The 19,347-nt window shown below is 41.3% G+C and overlaps 1 protein-coding gene across 3 annotated transcripts in view; it reads right to left on the reverse strand.

The window, feature by feature from the left end:
• Window positions 1–5,014: 5,014 nt before the first annotated feature.
• Window positions 5,015–19,347, reverse strand: part of FAM222B (family with sequence similarity 222 member B) — a 46,337-nt gene continuing 32,004 nt past the window's right edge. For 2 of the 3 annotated variants that reach the window (XM_054008521.1, XM_054008522.1), the window contains exons 2-3: window positions 17,386–17,513; window positions 5,015–9,273 (exon numbers count right to left, since the gene is read on the reverse strand). In XM_054008521.1, coding sequence (XP_053864496.1) covers window positions 7,688–9,273; window positions 17,386–17,467 — 1,668 coding nt within the window. In that variant the 5' untranslated portion in view covers window positions 17,468–17,513 and the 3' untranslated portion in view covers window positions 5,015–7,687. The remainder of the gene's footprint in view (window positions 9,274–17,385; window positions 17,514–19,347) is intronic. The other variant, XM_054008523.1, reaches the window with a different exon arrangement.

The following is a 19,347-nucleotide window of genomic DNA, read 5'->3' on the forward strand; positions in this document are numbered from 1 at the left end:
AATACTCCCATGGATTAAATCAATGTCACTCCGCCAAAGTGTCGGAGATGTTACTGCTTCACGTTGATAAATGGATTTGAGACTTGCTTTTAATTTCTCTTTTAAAAACTGGAAAAAAGTTTCTAACTTTTTCTTTTCAGAAATATGAAGTTTGGACAGGGGCCAGAGGAGGAGAAAGTTTTATTGTGGGACTAATTATATCCTAGTGTGACTTGACTGCTTTAGTTTTAGTCTGTCCTCAGGATATCAGAATCCCCAAGTGAAGTAATGGCTTGTACCCAATTGCCTTGAAATTAGGTCATATTAGTTAGATAAAATACTACAATAACCTTATTACAATTTGCCAATGTGCCAGTAATAGTCACACTTCAAACAGTTATTGCTAGTGTAGCTCTACTCTGGGTTCCTTGAGTAACACAGCAATTTCCCACCGAGAAGTGTATTCCTTATTCGGACCAGGGCCCCACAACGCTGACGCAATGCAAACTGAGTAAGAGAGAGACCCGGCCTTAAAGAGCTCACAATCTAGTCTGTCCTCTCCAGGTCATTCAGAGCAGAGTTTTATAACCAGTAAAAATCCATGTGTGCATTTGTTCAGGGAGGACAGCAGATCACGATGGGCACAGGGCCAAAGCTCCATTCATATTTAAATTGGTGACATTCAGCATGGCTAGATCTCACCAACATTAGGAGTTTGATCACATCTCTAGAAACGGCAGTGAAATATCATCCCATGCCAAAATAAGGTGCCAAGGCACTGAAGGGAAGCACTTCATGAACAATATAGGCAGCAGTCTAGGACTGACTAGAAAATAAATCTGAGAAGGATACAGGAGTTTGGATAGACTTGGCGCAATGCAGATGCCAAGTTTCCAAAAGATCTCCTTTGGCCGTTGTGGCCAAGAGGAAACCCAATGGATCACTGAAAGGAAGAGTATTTATATTGAGTAACACACAGCTTGCATCAGCCAATAGGTGACATGACTCACAGTCTACGTTGCTACTGCTGCTCTCGCGACTCAAAAGAACCACTAAAAGTGAAGGGATTTCAGCAGTCTCATGCCAAGGAGCTAAAACCCAGCTATGGAAATCCTGCAGCAATAGATCATCTTTAGAGAGTGGGACACTCACAGCTCATCCATAGCGAAGTCTAGTGTTATGTGTATTAGACTGCACAACTTAAACCACTGCTGTGGTCTGTAACCCGGAAGGACTTGGCAGGGCTGCTTCACCAGCACTCACTCACTTTTAACCCCCCCCAGATCAAGAGGCAGAAAATCTGCCAATGCTTTTCAGTTCAGGACATGAGCTAAGCTGACAAGCGCTGCCTTGCATCAAGAACTCAAACACTTTCCCAAATACAACAGCACCAGGGGAATTTAGAGTGGAGAAGAGGTTACACCACAAACACAACCCACTCCCGCCCCCCCCCCACACCCTTGCTGATGAAAGCAAGCACCCAGCGGAGAAGCAGCATTTCAGCTTAATCCCAATTGAACCAAGGGAGAGCTTCAGAGAAGGCCCTAGAGACTTTGGAACTCCTTGTAGTCTGCAGCCGTTTGGGCACGATGCTCGGTGCCTTTGGTTTAGCTTGTTAATCATTTGCGTTTACTACATTCCCCAACTGGTTGGCAACTTAGTTCTGGGGTGTTTTAACTCCTCTCACTGTGGGGGTGTTCATACAACCTCTTAATATTTGCACACAGTCTCTCATTACTACAGCTATACAAGACTTCAGTGAAGTAGAAAGGGATTTATGTACAAGCAGGTACATTTTAACCCTTCCTTGACTTCCTACTCCTATCCTGTGCCCTTCAAAGATACAGCAACACTTGGAACAGGTCAAATAAATTCCAGAGTTCTTTTTTAGTGACCTATGAAGAACCATCTGCATAAGCAGTTCAGACCTCCTAATGTCCAGGAGATAAGTATTTCAAGGCCTATCCTCCCCCAGTAGATAACAGTTTACAAGTAATGTTCCTGTGTTTGTGGAGAAGATGAGACCCGTGGTATAAATGGAATATTTTTTCCAGTAGCGGAACCAGACATCCACACCAGCCCAAAATACCCAGAGTTCTGAGATCAGGGGAATGATGACACACAGCCTGGAAGATACAAGTTAGTATCAGTGGGATTTAAACGTTCATTGAGTGCATTTCCAGAAAGTCCAGGAGGGATGATTTGAAGCCAATACAGTCCCTTTCTCTGCTCAGGGAAAGATGGACTTTGCCTATGCTCTAGTTACATCATGTAAATTAGATGTATATTCATTATAGACTGGAAAAAGTGTCCCTGGCTATAACCTTCAGTTATAGGAGAGAATCCTGCAAACTTGATCAACTCCCTTTTAAAATCCAGGTTTAAAAATTATACTAGTAAATGAAGAACCTTGTGTGGCTATGACATCACCCAAGTTACTTGCTGCACATCCTTAACAGGAATAAAGGGAGTCGCCACAGTTTCACCTTTCCATACAGACACAGGCCACCTTGGATTTAGTTTGCCCTTACATGGAAAGGGCATACAATCTAATAACTTCTGAAAGTCACACAGCAGGTGAGCAATGGAGCAGACCTTCCAACTAGCACAAGCTTTGTCCCTCTCCTCAAAGATTTTTATTCTCTCTGCCTTGTTAAAATAAGGTGTGTTAAAGTACCCTTTTAGAATCCTTTAAAAATCTCACCCTGAATCTTCCTCCTATACCTCTTACTTCTCAGGAGGAGAAAACGCCAGTACATTTTACTAACTGGCAAGTCACAGTTTATTTGAGATGGAGGAGGTGGTAGATTAGTCTGCCTTGCCATAGCCACTTTGCCCATTTTCCAATTGGAGTGTTGTAGAACAATTGGTTTACTTTGGGATTTGCTGAGACCTGACCTACCCAACCCCTGTGGGCATCTCCAATGGGGTAAGATGGTTTCTTTTCAATATTCCTTTATGCTGGATTCATAAGGGGATTCAGCTTCTAAGAACAGCCAGAGCAAGGTGTGCTTGGGAAAACTGGAGCTGCTCCCAAGAACTGGAGCGCACCACAAACCAATGGGTTAATGGGAAGTTTCTCACTGAACGCTCACAAAAGATGGTTACTTTGAAGAGGTGCTCAACTTGCCTATGCAGCACCTTGTTTCTGCTTCATTCTAAGCCTTCCAGCTGGCAAAGCACTCATACTGGCATCTGGGGAGAGTTCATCTCCACTCTACCTGAAAAATGCAGTGGAGAGGAGACAGGAAGACAGTGACAGTAACTTTCGAGTTTTCAAGGTAAGAACAATTTTTCATGACATCAAACTAAAAGAGAAATAACATCCCCACAGCTCTCGAGATAGAAAGACCAGAATGGAGAAAACCCAGCCCAAAACCAGACTTCTTCAGGAATTTCACCATTTTTTGGTCTGCAGTTTTCCACACGACATAATAGTCTCTCAGAATTTCTTAGTGCTTTTACTGCAAAAGGATATCTAGGATGCTCCTAAAGTATTTGAACTCCCAGATGCAGCCCTTCCCAAATTTTTCTGGGAACATCTTTGGCCAGAAGTTAGACTATTACAGCAAACGTCCATCCTGAAGCCATTGGTTACATCAGTTGAATACCATAGGCCAAGCAAGCCTCATTCATTCGCACTGCATAAAAACAGCAGAAGGGGCAGAGGGAACAGGACTTTTTGGCTTTACTTTTTATTTTTCCTGAAGACCAAAAGAAAGAAAAAAATTGAAAAGAAAAGGTTCTCGTTATACCCGTAGCACATGAGAAGCAGCGTATATAATCAGTATGTGTTTTAATGAAATACAGCAGCAATTCCCGATTCTCTCCACAGCAAACATTTCTGTTTGGTTTCTACGGGAATGGCCAAGTTCTGTGGAGACATCTCTCACATCATAAGCTTCAGAAAAGGTTCTCTAAGAAAGAAAATTCACAAGTGTCATTATAAAATGTTAACTTTGGGCTGTAACAAATTGGGCTGATGATTTAACAGCTTCAAAGCCTCTGCTCAATAGAAAAGATACAGCAGGGATGGAAGTTTCCCATTGGAAGCCTTTACACCACTTTCACACTTATCCCCTCTCTGCTCTGTTTAGTAACAACCTCCATTGGGCAGAAGTAAGTCATTAGAAACCAGCAGAAGTGTCCGCATAGCAATATAGTGCTGAACCAGTGTAGTGCATTAAGAGGCGATAGATTATGGTGCTGACAGCACAGCATAAAGTAGTCCAGAGCTCACTGAGAAAAACACATGAAATATTTAGCTCCTTACTTTCCCCCCCAAAGGAAAGAATTCTTCCATCAATGTCCAAGACTGTCATGGAAATGGGGAAGCAAGAGATTTACATCAGAGGTCATAAGTGCTTGACCTTTCAGTGGAGGAGGAGTGGAAAGCTGGAAGTGCTCTGATCGGAACAGTGGTGTAAATTCCAATGGAAGACACCCATCTATGTCAAAGACTCAAGTGAAAGCCTAGAGTTTACAAAAGTGCTGTACAAATTAAACACATGCACAACCGTGTTCCACTAGCTAGGGAGACTTTCACAGCATTCAATATTGCATGGAACAGGACCAGAATGCTCTATTTTCCTTAGAACCAGTTACTCATCTTTGTATTAGTAAAATTATAGCAGGAACTGGAAGAAAGAAAAATATCAAACTGAATGAATACTGCGAACTGTTTCTAGAAGTCCAAAGCATGGCTCCTACTAACCACACCAGAGCATCACTCTGCACAAGACAGTCCCAAAATAAAAAGATTCTACCAAATGATACTAAGTACCACTCTATCCTTTGTCATCATTTGAGCAATCGTGCATATCCAGTGGGGCCCTTTATTGGACCCTTATTGCTGGGTTCATGTTGGAGTAAAGGTTTCTTTTACAGGTTGTGTCTATAAACTAAGCATGTAAGTGAACAAAAACATTGATTAAAAAAAGGGTAAAAATCTCTTAAGTATAAGAAAAAGCTGTTAGTCATACACGGACGCAGGAATGTAGTTATTTTCAATAAAAATTGGACTCCGAACAAGGCGAAATATCTGAGTAGGTTTTAATAGCAAAATTGTTCTTATTTTTCTAACAGGCTAATGGAATGTCCTACCTGGATGTGTCTTGAATATTTTTGCTTCACAGTCCTGCTGCACCAGGCCAAAGTCTCAGAGGTGATGATTCTATTTGCAGTTATTAGTGCAGAACAACTCATGACAAGATTCTCAGACTATCTTCCATGGCTTACTGTAACATTAGCATAACTTCAGACATTTAAACCACTTTTTTTCCAAGAGCCAAAACATGGGATTTCACTAGCTCTCTGTTTTGGGGGGAGGGCAGAAGGAGAATCACAGTCTGGGGTTTGTATTTGCAGCAGGCTAATGAACTGAATAAAAAGTAGGTATTTCAGTAGCAGAACACCTTATGATAACTAACTTAGTGGGAAATGTTAAAGTCATAGCACAGCCCTAGATCAATTTGGAGGAGGGGAAAAGGCGACCGGGAAAATGGAAGGGAAGCAGCTTCAGACTCAATCCTTGGCTTCCAAGATAATGTATTCAGAAAAATATTGCATGAAAAGCCTTAGGTTTTAGTTCTTTCATAGATGTATATTTACCAGTTTTCACAAAGACTGCAGGAATACGATTATAAACAATAAATTAGGACTTCATGTTGCTATCATTTGGCATAACACAATCAGGCAATTTTTCCTTTTAAATATAAGGCAACACAAGCCAACACATAATTTAATCCGTCTTTAGTCAGACTGCTTAACTTTGCTAAAGAGTAATCACTAAAGAACGGTTTATAGTACACTTAAAAGAATTTAAATAATGTCATGGTGTAAGTGTACTATCTTACGCAAGGAATCAGAAAACGTACTCTGCTAAGCTTTGAAACCTAAATATTTGTTACAGCCCAGAACTACACGTCTAAATTAAAAGATACAAATAAATGTTTTCTAATTTTTTCCATTTACGAAAATCTTTAAGAATCTCTAGCCAACTATGACATCACTTCAAAACTTGTAAGTTTGTTGTGTGTTTTTTTTTTTTTTTTTTTTAAATTTTGTATGATGTCTTAAGATTTTAAATCATGCTCATTAAGGAAAGTTCAAGGAGCAAATACTTAAGGCTTTGTTTTTCAAAGGGCTGTGAGGGAGGCCAGTGAATGGCAGAGGCCAGTGGGTTCACTCATACACAATGCTACTCAAACCCACGCTACCAGGCGACATTCATACAGAAATATTACACTTAAAAGTTACAGTGTAGAGCAATATTTTTAGCCAGTGTACATATAAAGAATCAATGCATTTACTTTTTTTTAAATTCCAAACTCAACTGTGATCATTATGTTCAAGTATTAGTCTCACTTACAGAGATGAGAAACTTCCTACTTACAATAAATTTAGCTTCAAAAGAAGGGATGTTTCAATAGACTGAAGAGAATGAGACACTGAGGTTATCCAATAGTTAGTGTTCTATTGGTCACCAACTCATTTAGCTGCTTTAGGTGACGTGGGGAGGGAAGAGAAGTAGTTAGGCACAAAGAATCTGGGAAAAGAGTATTTTAAAAATAGCTTAAATGGTAATTCCCAGATATGAGAACTGTTCTATCATATCTATGGTGGTGCTTTAACATACAAGAATATCGAGTTGTAAGTTCCACCACGGCTCATGGCTAGAGCTTCATTTCATAGCAAATACCTTTCATTTCATTGATGCTGTCGGAACGTGAGAACGCCATGCCAGTCACTATGTGCCCTTACCTTTACAGTGGAGACGGACTTCTAAATATGCTGATCTACCCTGAAATTAATTCTACCTACCGGAGGAGCAACTGAACCCTTTGTGGGGTCGTCAATGGGTCTAGATTCCTGGAATAAAACCTCAATACAGCACTTTGTATCAGGAAATCCAGACTCCTAGCAGCGAGGGGTTCAGACATAGTTAGCTTTAAAATGGTGAAGTGGAAGCAAAGAGGGAAGGAGGCAGCTACTATTGCAGCTATGTACTCTACATCCTAAAACTGCCACTCCCATACCCTGTCCTCAACAATATGTCCAGAAGATCTGAGGGACTTTGGACTCTGGAGATAGACCAAAGTCAAAATGATAAACACAGAACTCTCTGCAAGAGCTAGCAAAAAGCTTCTTCCTATGTTAATGCCTAAATATATAACCCTAGCTAAATCCTTTCAAAGGTAGGCTTCCTTTTCAATTAAATAAGCCTCTAGACAGTGCAAATGGTCAATGTTTAATGCATTTAATGAAACAGGCTTTAGAGTTGAAACTAAGCCCTACTTCCTGACAAATTCTGTTGCTCTTAATCTGCAGAGGACATTTAGATGGAAATGTAAGCATCTATGCTAACTAGCTCTTTAAAGAGCTGGCTATCAGATGCAACTGTGAACCCTGCAGCAACTTAATAGTCCAGCAAGTAGTCACCAAGCAGAAGGCAAAAGCTGAGCAAAGAGGATTCTGTGGTGAAGAAACAGCTGTGGGGTGCAGTAGTGTAATCAAGTTATTTGAAACAAAAGACATGTTATATATTTGATGCCAACAGGAGAAAATGTGGATGTAAAGCTTTTAAATATACATTAAGTCTTGTTTCAATGATTATAATGATCACACAAGTTTGCAAATTAAAAATACTTTGCTTATTAATTAAAATTAAGACTAAACCTCTAATTTTGTCTGTGAAAGTGACTGCAGCCTATCTATACCCCGGGTGCTGAATATGAAGATTTCGACTATCAGTTGGTTCAGGCGCTCGGTTCATGGGAGGGCGATGGACTTTTCCCAGCACAGCCATACTCTGATCTCTGAAGCAAGCCTGCTGGAAGTCCCCACTTAGGTAATCCATGGTCTGCATCACACTATTCTGGCTGGATGAACCAGCTCCGGCTCTATAATGAGCTCCTGCTGCACAATCTAGTGGTGCCCCTGCTGGCTGTCCTCCATGAAAAGGCATGGCAAGGTCCTGTGAGCCAGAGCTGTCACTATTCGGTGTGGGCAGAATGTTATTCCATATGGGCTGGAAATAGTGCCCATTAGTATATGGCAAGGGTCCCTGCAATCCATTCACTGGTGGGGAAGGTGTAGGCTTCTCAATAGGAGGCTTTAAGTTGAAAGACTGGCCCATGCACAGTTCTTGAGGGTAGTTTGAAGTTTTACCAGGAAAACCTTGCCCTGCAATCTCTCTCTGAGGGTGCTTCCCCGCAAGTCCAGTAGGTCCAGCAGCATCGCCACACATTTGCTGGAGATGTGCAAGCTGATGCTGGTTCCATGCAACCGATTTCATTTCATTCTGGTATGCAGATGGCACCCTGTTGATGTTTACCATGGGTACATTAACAGAGGCAGAAGAAGGAATAGCAGCAGCATGATCTACAGGGTTTACTACACAGGAAGGCATGGGAGTAGGAACATTGTGAGTAGATACCCTGGTACTTGCATTGATAAGCAGGTTGCGACTTATGGGGCTAGGGTTTGCAATCTGTCCCTCACATACTGAGGTAGTGCTAATGCCAGCTCTGGCCTGGCAGAACTGGTTAATCTGGTGCACGATGCTGCTCAGGTCTGGTGGCTGGTTCTGCTGAAGAGTGGCAGCCATAGAGAGGGGAATGGTTGAGGTAGACACGGTCACATTCGGCGGCGCATCTGCATCCGGCATCTTTCTGCTTCCATGTAAACCTGGCTGCAGCAAAGTGTTTGCAGGGTGCTGCAGAGTCTGATGTGCCATGGTCTGAGGATGCTGCAGGCTCTGTGGCTGCTGCATATTCTGAGGGTGCTGCAAAGTCTGCGGCTGCGGTATACCCTGAGGGTGTGTTAAGCTTTGTGGCTGCAGCATACCCTGAGGGTGCTGCAAAGTCTGTGGCTGCGGTATACTCTGGGGGTGTGGCAGAGTCTGTGCATGCTGAAGGGCCTGCTGGCGAGCAAGCGCCTGGGGGTGGTTTAAAGTGCTAGGTGCAACGTATGGTGTGGAAGGGGGATTCATCATTGCTTCCGGCAGCAGACGTGTGCGTGTTCCGTCAAAGTCTTTGATCATTCCTTTAGCTGGAGATTTGACTATCGCGAGCAGGCCTGTTTTTGTGGTGGGCTGAGACGGGTAAGGACTATACCTCTGGCCTGAAGTATCAAGTCCATTCACAGTACGGCGTATGTGTTTCCTCTGGGGAACTTTGACGCTGTTTGGAAAAATTTTTATAGTCAGTGGATTGTTGGCAACCTTCTTAGCATAAGCATCCAATTCTGCTGGGGTAGGATACTGTGCAGATCTCATCTTCTGTGTAGTGTCCCCTGTGGAGAAAGAGGGAATCCGTCAGTACTGACCCTGGTAAGAAACCGCTTTCTCTCAGAACAAGCAAGTTATGGTAAAAAAGCATTCAAAAGATAAAAGAGCTGTATCTTCCCAAAACCAGTGGGCAAGCACCAGTTATCTGATTCTCTTCATCAGTGTAAACCAACATGACGCACCACTCAAATTCAGGCAAGACCAGCCTGAAGGCAGTAAAAATTGAACCAAACCATTTCTTAAACTAAGTTTATTCAGAAAATGCTTGTAATTACATTAATCCTCGAAGAGTAATGGACAAAACAGATGTGCCATTACAAACATATCAGATGGCCTGCACCTCGGAGTATTTTCTACTCAGGATAAGGTGGGGGAAATGCCACAGCCTAATGAATATTCTCTGAATTTAAATCTCCCTATCCCCCATTCTTAATCCGTTCTTGGAATCCTGAGCTTCTAGTTTAGGAAACAGAGAAAGCAGTTAGCGAACAGAATGGAAAAATGCACAGAATGTTGGTGTGAGCCCCATATAAAGTCACTTCAACTAAAAACTTCTTGAATTTCAATTTCAGCATTATTCTGAAATTGAGGCATTAAAATTTTTTTAAACTGTCGTCTTTGGCAAATATGCAAAGGTTCTTTGAGAAGTCTTTAGCAATTCTAGTTTCGCCAGGTTATATTGTATAATTCCCATTCTGGCAAAGATGCATTATTTTGTGCCTTTCAACTCTATCCATCCCTACCCAACTAATCTCCATATTCACTATGACGATCAGTTTGGGAGAGTATCCTAACAAAAAACAGTTAAAATCAGGGTACCACAACAGATCCTAAAGGCACAACTATCTACCACATGTGGACAAAATTATTCCAGACAGTCATCCTGTTCCATTTATTCTCATTTAGCAGATATCCACCTGGCTGAAGGTTGAGCACCAGGCTGTCATTTGTTCATTTCAGCAAAGGTTGTCTGAAAATCTAGGAGGGTGGAATGCACTTGTAGATTGCTGTAGTCTCATTCCACGCAGACAGCACACTTCCCTTCACAGCTATACTGGCTGCCTCTCATAAGCTACTGTTTTAAAAGCAATTTTATAAATCTTCCAATATAGGCTTGTGTCTTCCGCAATCCCATTCCCTTTTTGCTTGATTTTTCACCTTGCAGATTTTGTCCACCAAAAAAGCAGCTCCCCTCTAATAGAACAAGACGTTCAGCTCCTACGCATGCTCCTCCTCCACAGTTCCTCCACATGCTACTGCGGTGCTTTGCTGGTAGGGGGTTCTGCAGCTGACTTCTCCAGAGCTCAGCAGGGCCATTACCAGTGCGCTTGGTACCTCACTGTCCCAAGCAGAAGAGACCTAGGAACTACAGAGATCAGGCTGCTACCAGGGAGGCAACTCTCTGCTTGAACATATGCACTTGATTACAGCCGTTTGGAAAACAAACAACAAGAAGTTATCTACCAAGTACGGTTAAGATCTAAGCAGCATTACTAGCTCCCTTTCAATCACTGTCTACAGAGCATATAATTTTAGTCTCTAAAACTGAAGGCAGGGAACTGCTTCTATAAGAAAAGCTGCCCTTGGTTACTAAGGACAATGCAGGAGATGATGGGATAGATACCAAAAGGAGAAGCAGTTATAACGAAATTAAACATATCCTTTGTAAAATGGAAATATTTATAAGCACAGCATGCACTCAGCTATGCCAGCTGGCAGTTTACCTATCCATCTTCATTGGTTCTGAGATGTCTCTCACCATGGTGTTTAAGCACTGGCATCTACCACCCTCCCTAATAATAAGAGAAATATCAAATGAGTATTTCATTAACCTAAACATCCTCTTTGTTCTCGTGTCTCACCTCACCCTGCTATGCAGGTTCTAACTTCTTTTGACTGAGCTCTTGCATTTCTAATGAAGTCAGGAATGTCTCCAAGTTAGGCTTAGCAATGCTACTCCTCTGTTGCCAGGTTTCTGTCAGCAGCTCTCAAAACTTTGTTGACTTTATTTTTGGCAGGTTCTTCTATTCCTTCTGATCTTCTCTGCCTTTTCCAGAGATGCCTACCCTGGAAACATGCTAGGGCCTTGGCTACACTGGCAATTCACAGCGCTGCACTTGCTGCGCTCAGGGGTGTGAAAAAACACACCCCCGAGTGCAGCGCTGTAAAGGGCCAGTGTAATCAGCGCCTGCAGTGCTGCACGCTCTCTCGCAGTGCTGCACGCTATTCCCCTCGGAGAGGTGGAGTACTTACAGCGCTGCAAGAGAGCTCTCGCAGCGCTGGCGGTGCGACTACACTTGCGCTTCACAGCGCTGCCATGGCAGAGCTGTGAATCCGCAAGTGTAGCCAAGGCCTAGGTAATTCTGATGAAAGAGTAACTGATCAGGTTGAAGGGAATCCATGCCTTTCTGCACCATGGGTTATGTGAACTTGGCCAATTTCAGATAGTTTCTACTTAACGCTTCAAGACATCTTTCTTTTACATTCTATGGAAAAACTAGACAAGAATTTCAGAAGTCTAATATCAAACTGGGTAACAAATGTTATTAGTGATATAGTATATTGGATAGTTTGCCACCTTTCCAGTCTTGGGTGTACTTTGACAATGCATTACAAGGGAAGCAGTTAAAATATTGATCACATTTTAATATGCAAAACTGAACAGTTTGCGTCTATCATCTATAGCTCTGAATCCCAGAGTTCCTTAAATAGTTTTACTTTAAGAGTGAAAACAAGCCTCAGTTCAAGTTAAACATGTGCCAAGATGAAACCGGATGTCCCATCTTAAGTAACCGACAAACCATTTTTCATATCCCCTTTGAACAGGCCTCTCTGAAGTGAACAATCGATTCCCTCACTTTCCCCCTTCTCTCCTATGTAATTCTAGTTTACAAAGTCAATGCCTCTCTTGCCCAGAACTAGCTAAAACATCCATAATTTACTTAGGACTGATCAAGAGAACGTATTCCTGAGGCTCCCATACATGACATAAAATGTAATTATGTTACACCAGTAGTTTTTCTTCACAGTAGACTCTAATCTTTGTTGGATCAATTTGGGCAACAAAACAGAGAAAACTGTGAATAAGCCAGAAACAGGAATTAAGGTGTACTCAGGGGACTGAAGAACCAGTACAGGGATTCCAAGACTACAGTGAAGTAGTCATGGGGATTAGGTAGGATAGAAAAAACAACAGATTAGCTCAGTTGACTAAATGAATGGGAAAATATCAAGCATAATTTAAACAAAATATGTGTCTTTGCTGTCCAACATCCCCATCACTTGTGATCAGTTCAGATTTCTGTGCCAGTCCATACAACAATTAGATGTGCACCTCTCAATATCAGAAATATTTTCTTGTTAGCAATGGAATGTGTCTCTGCTTAATTTCAGTACGAAATTAACATTTTTCTTTATGTGCATTTCACATTAGGGCTTTAAACCACAGCTTTCTAACCTACTTATGGTTATGTTTTCATTAAAATTCATTAAAGTATAACAAGCCTTAAGGATCCTTACAATAATCAAATTCAAAACAAAAAAAGAAGAGCTATACCCAATTCCTGGGTAAAGCTCTCAACCGCTGCAATTTTTCTGTAGGTTTAATGAGCCTCCTCAGTCTTTGGGCAGGAGTTAATTTTAGCCTGTGGATTTGTCTTTTAGTCCAGGAATATAAAACCCACACTTAGTCTCAACTGTGGCTACTCCACCATCATCTCAATCAATCTTTTTCTTTTAAGGGCCTGAGGCACCTGTCTTTACAGCATCGGAAACTATGATCATTGCCCAATAAAAAGGCATTTTGCTTTTTTGACAATGCATTCTTTGCCTCAAGTATTTTGATACTGTCTTCGGTATTATACTTAAGAAGCAGAAGTAAAGACAGAATGCAGATAAGAGACCAATGAGAAATCCCACACATGGGTGAAGGACAAATTTCAGGGTTACTCTGTTTCCCTTGAAATCTTACAAAATTGAGTTTTTTTTTTTTTTTTTGCAAAGTCTTTAAAATATATATACACTGTTATCAGTTTCAAAAAAGACACAATATTCACATGTCATCTAGTAGCTCCTCCTCCATACAGTATCCTTAGGAAAAAAGCCCTTAATTTGGAGGTGGACAGAAAAGAAGGAACTATGTAGAGCTTTAAATAGAATGCAAGATCAATGTGATCCAGAGAGCTATATCTAGAAAAAATTCCTCAGGCTTTCTGAACGGCTATTACTAAAGGTTATCTGGTATAGTTATACAGTTTCTTAAGGCTTCTATAAAAAGCATGGGACTATTTCAAATCCTCTTCCCCAGCCATCCCCAAACAACAACAAAAGCCACCCATTGTTCATTAAAAATGCTTATTAACTCAGCTTTCCTTTGGCCAGGAGCAAGACTATTTATGCATATACTGGATTTGGAGAAATGCACCAAATAATCTTATACACATCTGCCGCAGAGGGGGCATCTTGATTTTCAATATAAATCAGAGCTAACTGGAACTGCTAAGCATTAGTGCTGTTTAAACGTCTGCCAGCTACTTTATGTGCTAAATTCTTTTAAACACAGTACCTAAACTCTTCACTAAAGGCTAGTCTACACTAGGAAAATTAGTGAGCAGCAAGCTAGGGTGCAAATGTATAGTGCACTAGCTACTCAGCACTAACTCCGTGTGGACACACTCATTGAGCACTTCTTGGACAGCTTAGCTTAATGCGCTTCCAAAGTGCAGTAAATTATTGTGCACCAAGACATGCAGAGAACAGCGAGAGTAAATGTGGGAGTAGCTACTGCAGGCTTTTTCCCTGTGTAGACAAGGCCTAAATGAGGTTATGGTAGTGCTTTCAGTCCAATGTTAAGCAGTGCCTGGAAAGAGCTGGCAATATCAAGTTAAGAGATGCTAGCCTGTTATCTTTAGAAAATATAGAACTAATGCAGTATGAAATTGGCCCACAATTCAGACCCTCATCTCACCAAACAAATATATTAAAAGATTTCACTAATTTGCCCTTTCAGTATGAAGTTTTCCAATACTCTGAAGTGATCTCCAACCAAGGAAGCCTTTTAACGAATTGTAGGTTTTCTTTGTGAGAAAGTTCTGTCCCCTCCCACACAGTTTTAGTCAGCAATACTTCAATTGAAAAGACAAAATTCAACATATATTATTAAGATGGAAAGTGGGGGAAAAAAAAAAAGGGGGGGGGGGAGAATGCCATGAGCTGGCAGTCTACTTGCATATCACATTGTGAAAGCCCCTTTCTGGGCACATTGTCTTGCTGCAACGACAGAAACCACTGCTAGAAGGGGCTTTGAGAAGTTGCCCAGCCCCTTCCACTGAGACAGGACAAATTATACCTAGACCCTCTCTCACAGGAGTTTATCTAACAGTTCTTAAAACCGACAATGATGGGGATGCCACAAACTCCCTTGGGAGCCTATCCCAGTGCTTAACTATCCAAAAATGTTTTTTCTAATATGAACCTAAATTTCCCTTGCTGCAGATTAAGTACTTTACTTCTTGTCCTACCTTCAGTGGACATGGAAAACTGATCAGTCTCTTTAGAACAGCCCTTAACATATTTGAGGACCGTTATTAGGGCCCCCTCAGTCTTCTTTTCACAAGATTAAACATGCCCAGTTTTTTTTTTAGCCCCCCCATATAGGTCAGCTTTTCTAAACCTTTTATTATTTTTGTTGCTCTCCTCTGGACTCTCTCCAGTTTGTACATATCCTTCCTGAAGCGAGGGGTCCAGAACTGGACATAGTATTCTATCCGAGGACTCACCAGCGTTGAATAGAGCAGGACAATCTCCTCCCGTGTCTGACATAGTATTCTGGGGTGTATTAACAGAAGTGTCCTATTAGCCTTTTTCGCAACTGAACCACAGTGTTGACTCACAGGGCTAGTCTGCACATTCAGAGCTCTCCTGTCAGCATAATAAAACCACCTCCACAAGTGGCAGGAGCTAGGTTGGCAGGAGAAGCTCTCCCGCTGACATAGACCTGTCCACACAGGCACTTATGTCGCTCAGGGGGTGGTTTATTCACCTCCTGAGCAACATAAGCCATAGCATAGTCATAGCCAGAGTCAACTTGTGATTCACTAGACCCCCACATCTTTTCCAACAGTATTACCACCTAACCAGTTATTCTAGATTTTGTAGTTGTGCATTAGATTTTTTCCTTCCTAAGGGTAGTACTTTGCATTTGTCTATACTGACTTTCATCTTGCTGATTTCAAACCAATTCTCCAACTTTCAAGGCTGTTTTGAATTCGAATCCTGTCTTCAAAAAGTGCCAGATTGGTGTCATCTGCAAAATTTATAAAAAGATACTTGCACAATGGAGTGGAGAGTATTAGTGAAAATATTGAATAGACCAGACCCAGAACAGACCCCATGGGATCTCACTAGAAAAAAAACCCCAGCTTGACAGCAAATCATTGACACTATCTTTTAGTTTTGCACCCACTTTATAGTAATTTAAACTAGATCACAGTTCCCTAGTTTGCTTATGAGAATGTCACGTGGGACTGTCAAAACCATTACTCTTAAATCAAGATACATCACATCTACAACTTCCCTATCCACTAAGACAGCAACCCTGTCAAGGGAGGAAATTAGATTGATTTGACATGATTTGTTCTTGACAAATCCGCACTGACCATACTTATAACCCTATTATCCTCTAGATGCTTAAAAATTGATTGTTTGATAATTTGTTCCAGTATCTTTCCAGGTACCAATGTTAAGCTGACTGGTCTATAGTTTCACAGGCCCTCTTTGTTCCCCTTTTGAAAGATAGGTGTTATGTATGCCCTTCTCCAGTCCTCTGGGACCTAATCCATTCGCCATGAGTTATCAGAAATAATTGCTAATGGTTCCAAGATTACTAAAGGAACTAGCTGAAGCACCCTAAATTTCATCAGGCCCTGATGACTTGAATACATCTAAATATTCTTTAACTTGTTCTTTCCCTAGGCTGGCTTGCAGTCCTTCCCACTGCTTGTTAATATTAACTGTGTTAACGCCACAACTGTTACTGCAATTACAAAGCACATTTGGGGAAATTATAAATACTGTGATGTAAGAGACACACGTGTCTCAAGAATTTGTTCTCTCCTGGGAGGCCCCACTTACATAACTAGCAGACGATTACCTTTATTCCTCAACATTCCCGTGCCAAATTGAATTAGCAAGTCATGGACCATAACATATTGTTTAGTTTGACTATAATTGGAGTGTAAATTATTTGATTTGAAAAGGTGATAGCAAGTCCAAAATCAAAAGCTAAACGAAGAGACATGAATTTCCCCCGTGTACAAGTTGCACACACTAGGGACAGGCTAAAGTACATTTCTGTAAGGAGATCTTTATACCCAGTTCTTTAAAAAACACTCTTGGAATAGTTTCTTATTTGCCACCCCAACTGTGGAATCAATTTGTGACTCAAGTGATCTCAGAAGGATGAGGGGAAGTGCGGGGAACAAAGAGAGGATGATTTAAACCATTCCCTTAAACTAACACTGGCATCTGAATAGAAGGTTCACCTGAAATATTAGTGCAAATGTCACAGGAACGAAAGAGGTTAGTGAAAGTGAATTTGTTTTGTTACCGCTGTACTCTATGCAAGAATTTTCAGAGCCACAGGAAAGACAGCAGGATGGAGAGAGAGCACTCTGAATACTGGAAATACTGGCCAGATTACAACTATTTGTGTTTTATCAGAATGTGATACAACCCTATATAAACAAAACAAACTTCAACAACTCTGCATTAAGAATGATTTAACTTCTATTGGTGCCTGCTTTTCAATTCAATTTGGTGAAAAGGAACCAGAAAAAATATTATATTAAGAGTCAAATAAATAGGCACAGTTTCACTGCCTAATGCTTTTAGTAAAGAGGCAAGAATTTAAGTGTGTTGTACTGGGAGGGCTAGCTGCTAATGCTTGAACTTTGATAGCTGTTTCTCACAACCATTATTGATGGATGCCTTGAAGGCACGACAAAACATAAAAGACAAATATTCAATAGATTTTCCACTGTACCTAAATGTTTGTTTCATAGCTATCCCAGTGCCAGATTTAACAATTAACCACACCCTGAAGGCAAAGCCTCACTCACATTTCTGAAGTCCAGTGTTCATCTGCGGGTAAGAGAGAAGCTGAAAGGAGAGGTCACCTGGTCCTGGCAGACAGGCCAGCATGGCAGACAGGCACTAACACAACATGGGGCATTCACTCCTCCGCACACTGCAACAAAAGAGAGACAATTCAAGGTTCTAATACCCGGATGAGTACGGTGATGAAATAGAAGCAAACAGTCATCCCTATGTGAAAGAGGGACCGGACCCATGGCTCACCGATGCAATTTAATTAGCAGTATTGTTGATAAAGTACATCTTATACTTATCTATAGAAACAATGTGCTTTCCAACGGTTGTGATGGTTAAACTGACATTTTAAAATGGCGGGGGGGTGAGGGGGATAGCTCAGTGGTTTGAGCATTGGCCTGCTAAACCCAGGGTTGTGAGTTCAATCCTTGAGGGAGCCACTTGTGGATCTGGGGCAAAAAAATCAGTACTTGGTCCTGCTAGTGAAGGCAGGGGGCTGGACTCGATGACCTTTCAAGATCCCTTCCAGTTCTAGGAGATGGGATAGCTCCATTAATTTAATTTAATTTATAATTGCACATCTGTACATCAATTGGGAAATGAAAAACGCTGACAACTCAGTGTTCACCTGTATTGGAAGGTTTCTACCATTTAACCTACAAACTACAAATTTTGGCACTTGTATTTGCAGGATTATTCTGAAGGGGGAAAAAAGTTCTGGATTTCCTATGACAGGCCCTCCTACTGTGGTTCTAATGAATTGCATTAAAAAAAAAAAAAGTTACCACACTGCTGTTCAAAGACAAGACATAAAACAGCTGTAGTCCTTGAGTAATGGAGAAAGCTGCACAACTGCAACCTCATAAACCCAGGCAATAAAGTTATTTTATCTATAAGCAAAACAGCTTCCCTGAAGGTTACAAGACGGACGAATAACCCATATCCAGAGTTATGTGGCATGTAGCACATTGCACAGAGGAGCAAAACTGACATACACTATGTTCCCTTTCAGGGTTACAAAACTCCCCTAACAGAGAACCTATACTGCCTTTTCAGCCTTGGATCTAAACAGATCAAACCTACTTCTAAAATGAAGGAAGATAGAAACTGTAGGTGCACATCAGCTATCTACCTAAAGAGGATAATTCTTTTATAAGCATTTATACCTAGGCACAGAGTTAAGAAATGGCTTTTTCAGCACAGATAACTCAGTCTTTAAATCCCTTCATAACACTAACAAGACTAGCTAGTGGGACTGACCCTGCAGACATATCTGCTTAGGTTTCATCCTGTGAGGAAAGCGGATTGTCCTGCACCATGTCAGGGTGGCTAAGACTAACCTGTGTTTTAAACCGTACTGTGAAGGTAACACAGAAAGAGGTCAACAAATGAAAAATGATCAACTATCACCAAGAAGCCAGACCATATCCTGTATATCCTGACTTTAATGGAATGCAGCAGCCCATTTATCAGCATGGCAGGTCAGAAGATAAGTGATGATGGGGTTTTGTTTGCTCCAGGTAAATAAAGTTAAAATAAATACTGGGGGGAAAAAAGTTAAACTGATATTCTTGCACCATTTAGAGAAGCACAAAAAGCCATGAACCCTCCTTAAACAAAAACAAGCACCTTCAGAAAAAGCAGCCTTCTATGCAAGGTGCTTGCCACTCCAACAAGATGCCTTTGGGGAAATAAAGGCAGTGGAATGCATGCACTTACTAGCCACCACACTAACAGGTTAATCCCTTTTGCTCCAGGTGCTGTTCTCTCAAAGAGCAGATATTTCACTGGAATTTCAGCACTGCACAGGTAAATTATTTAAGGGAATGATGAACTTGAAACCTGCTAACAGAAGGTAGGCCAAAATCTGGGTCTCCATAGGAATGTGTATGGGTGAAAAATATAGGCGGGTAGGACTTTTAGGCCTCGTCTATACATTAAAGTTGTACAGTTAAATTTTAGAGTGCCTTGTG

The sequence above is a fragment of the Malaclemys terrapin genome, chromosome 18, assembly GCF_027887155.1.
Source record: "Malaclemys terrapin pileata isolate rMalTer1 chromosome 18, rMalTer1.hap1, whole genome shotgun sequence".
Lineage (NCBI taxonomy): Eukaryota > Metazoa > Chordata > Testudines > Emydidae > Malaclemys > Malaclemys terrapin.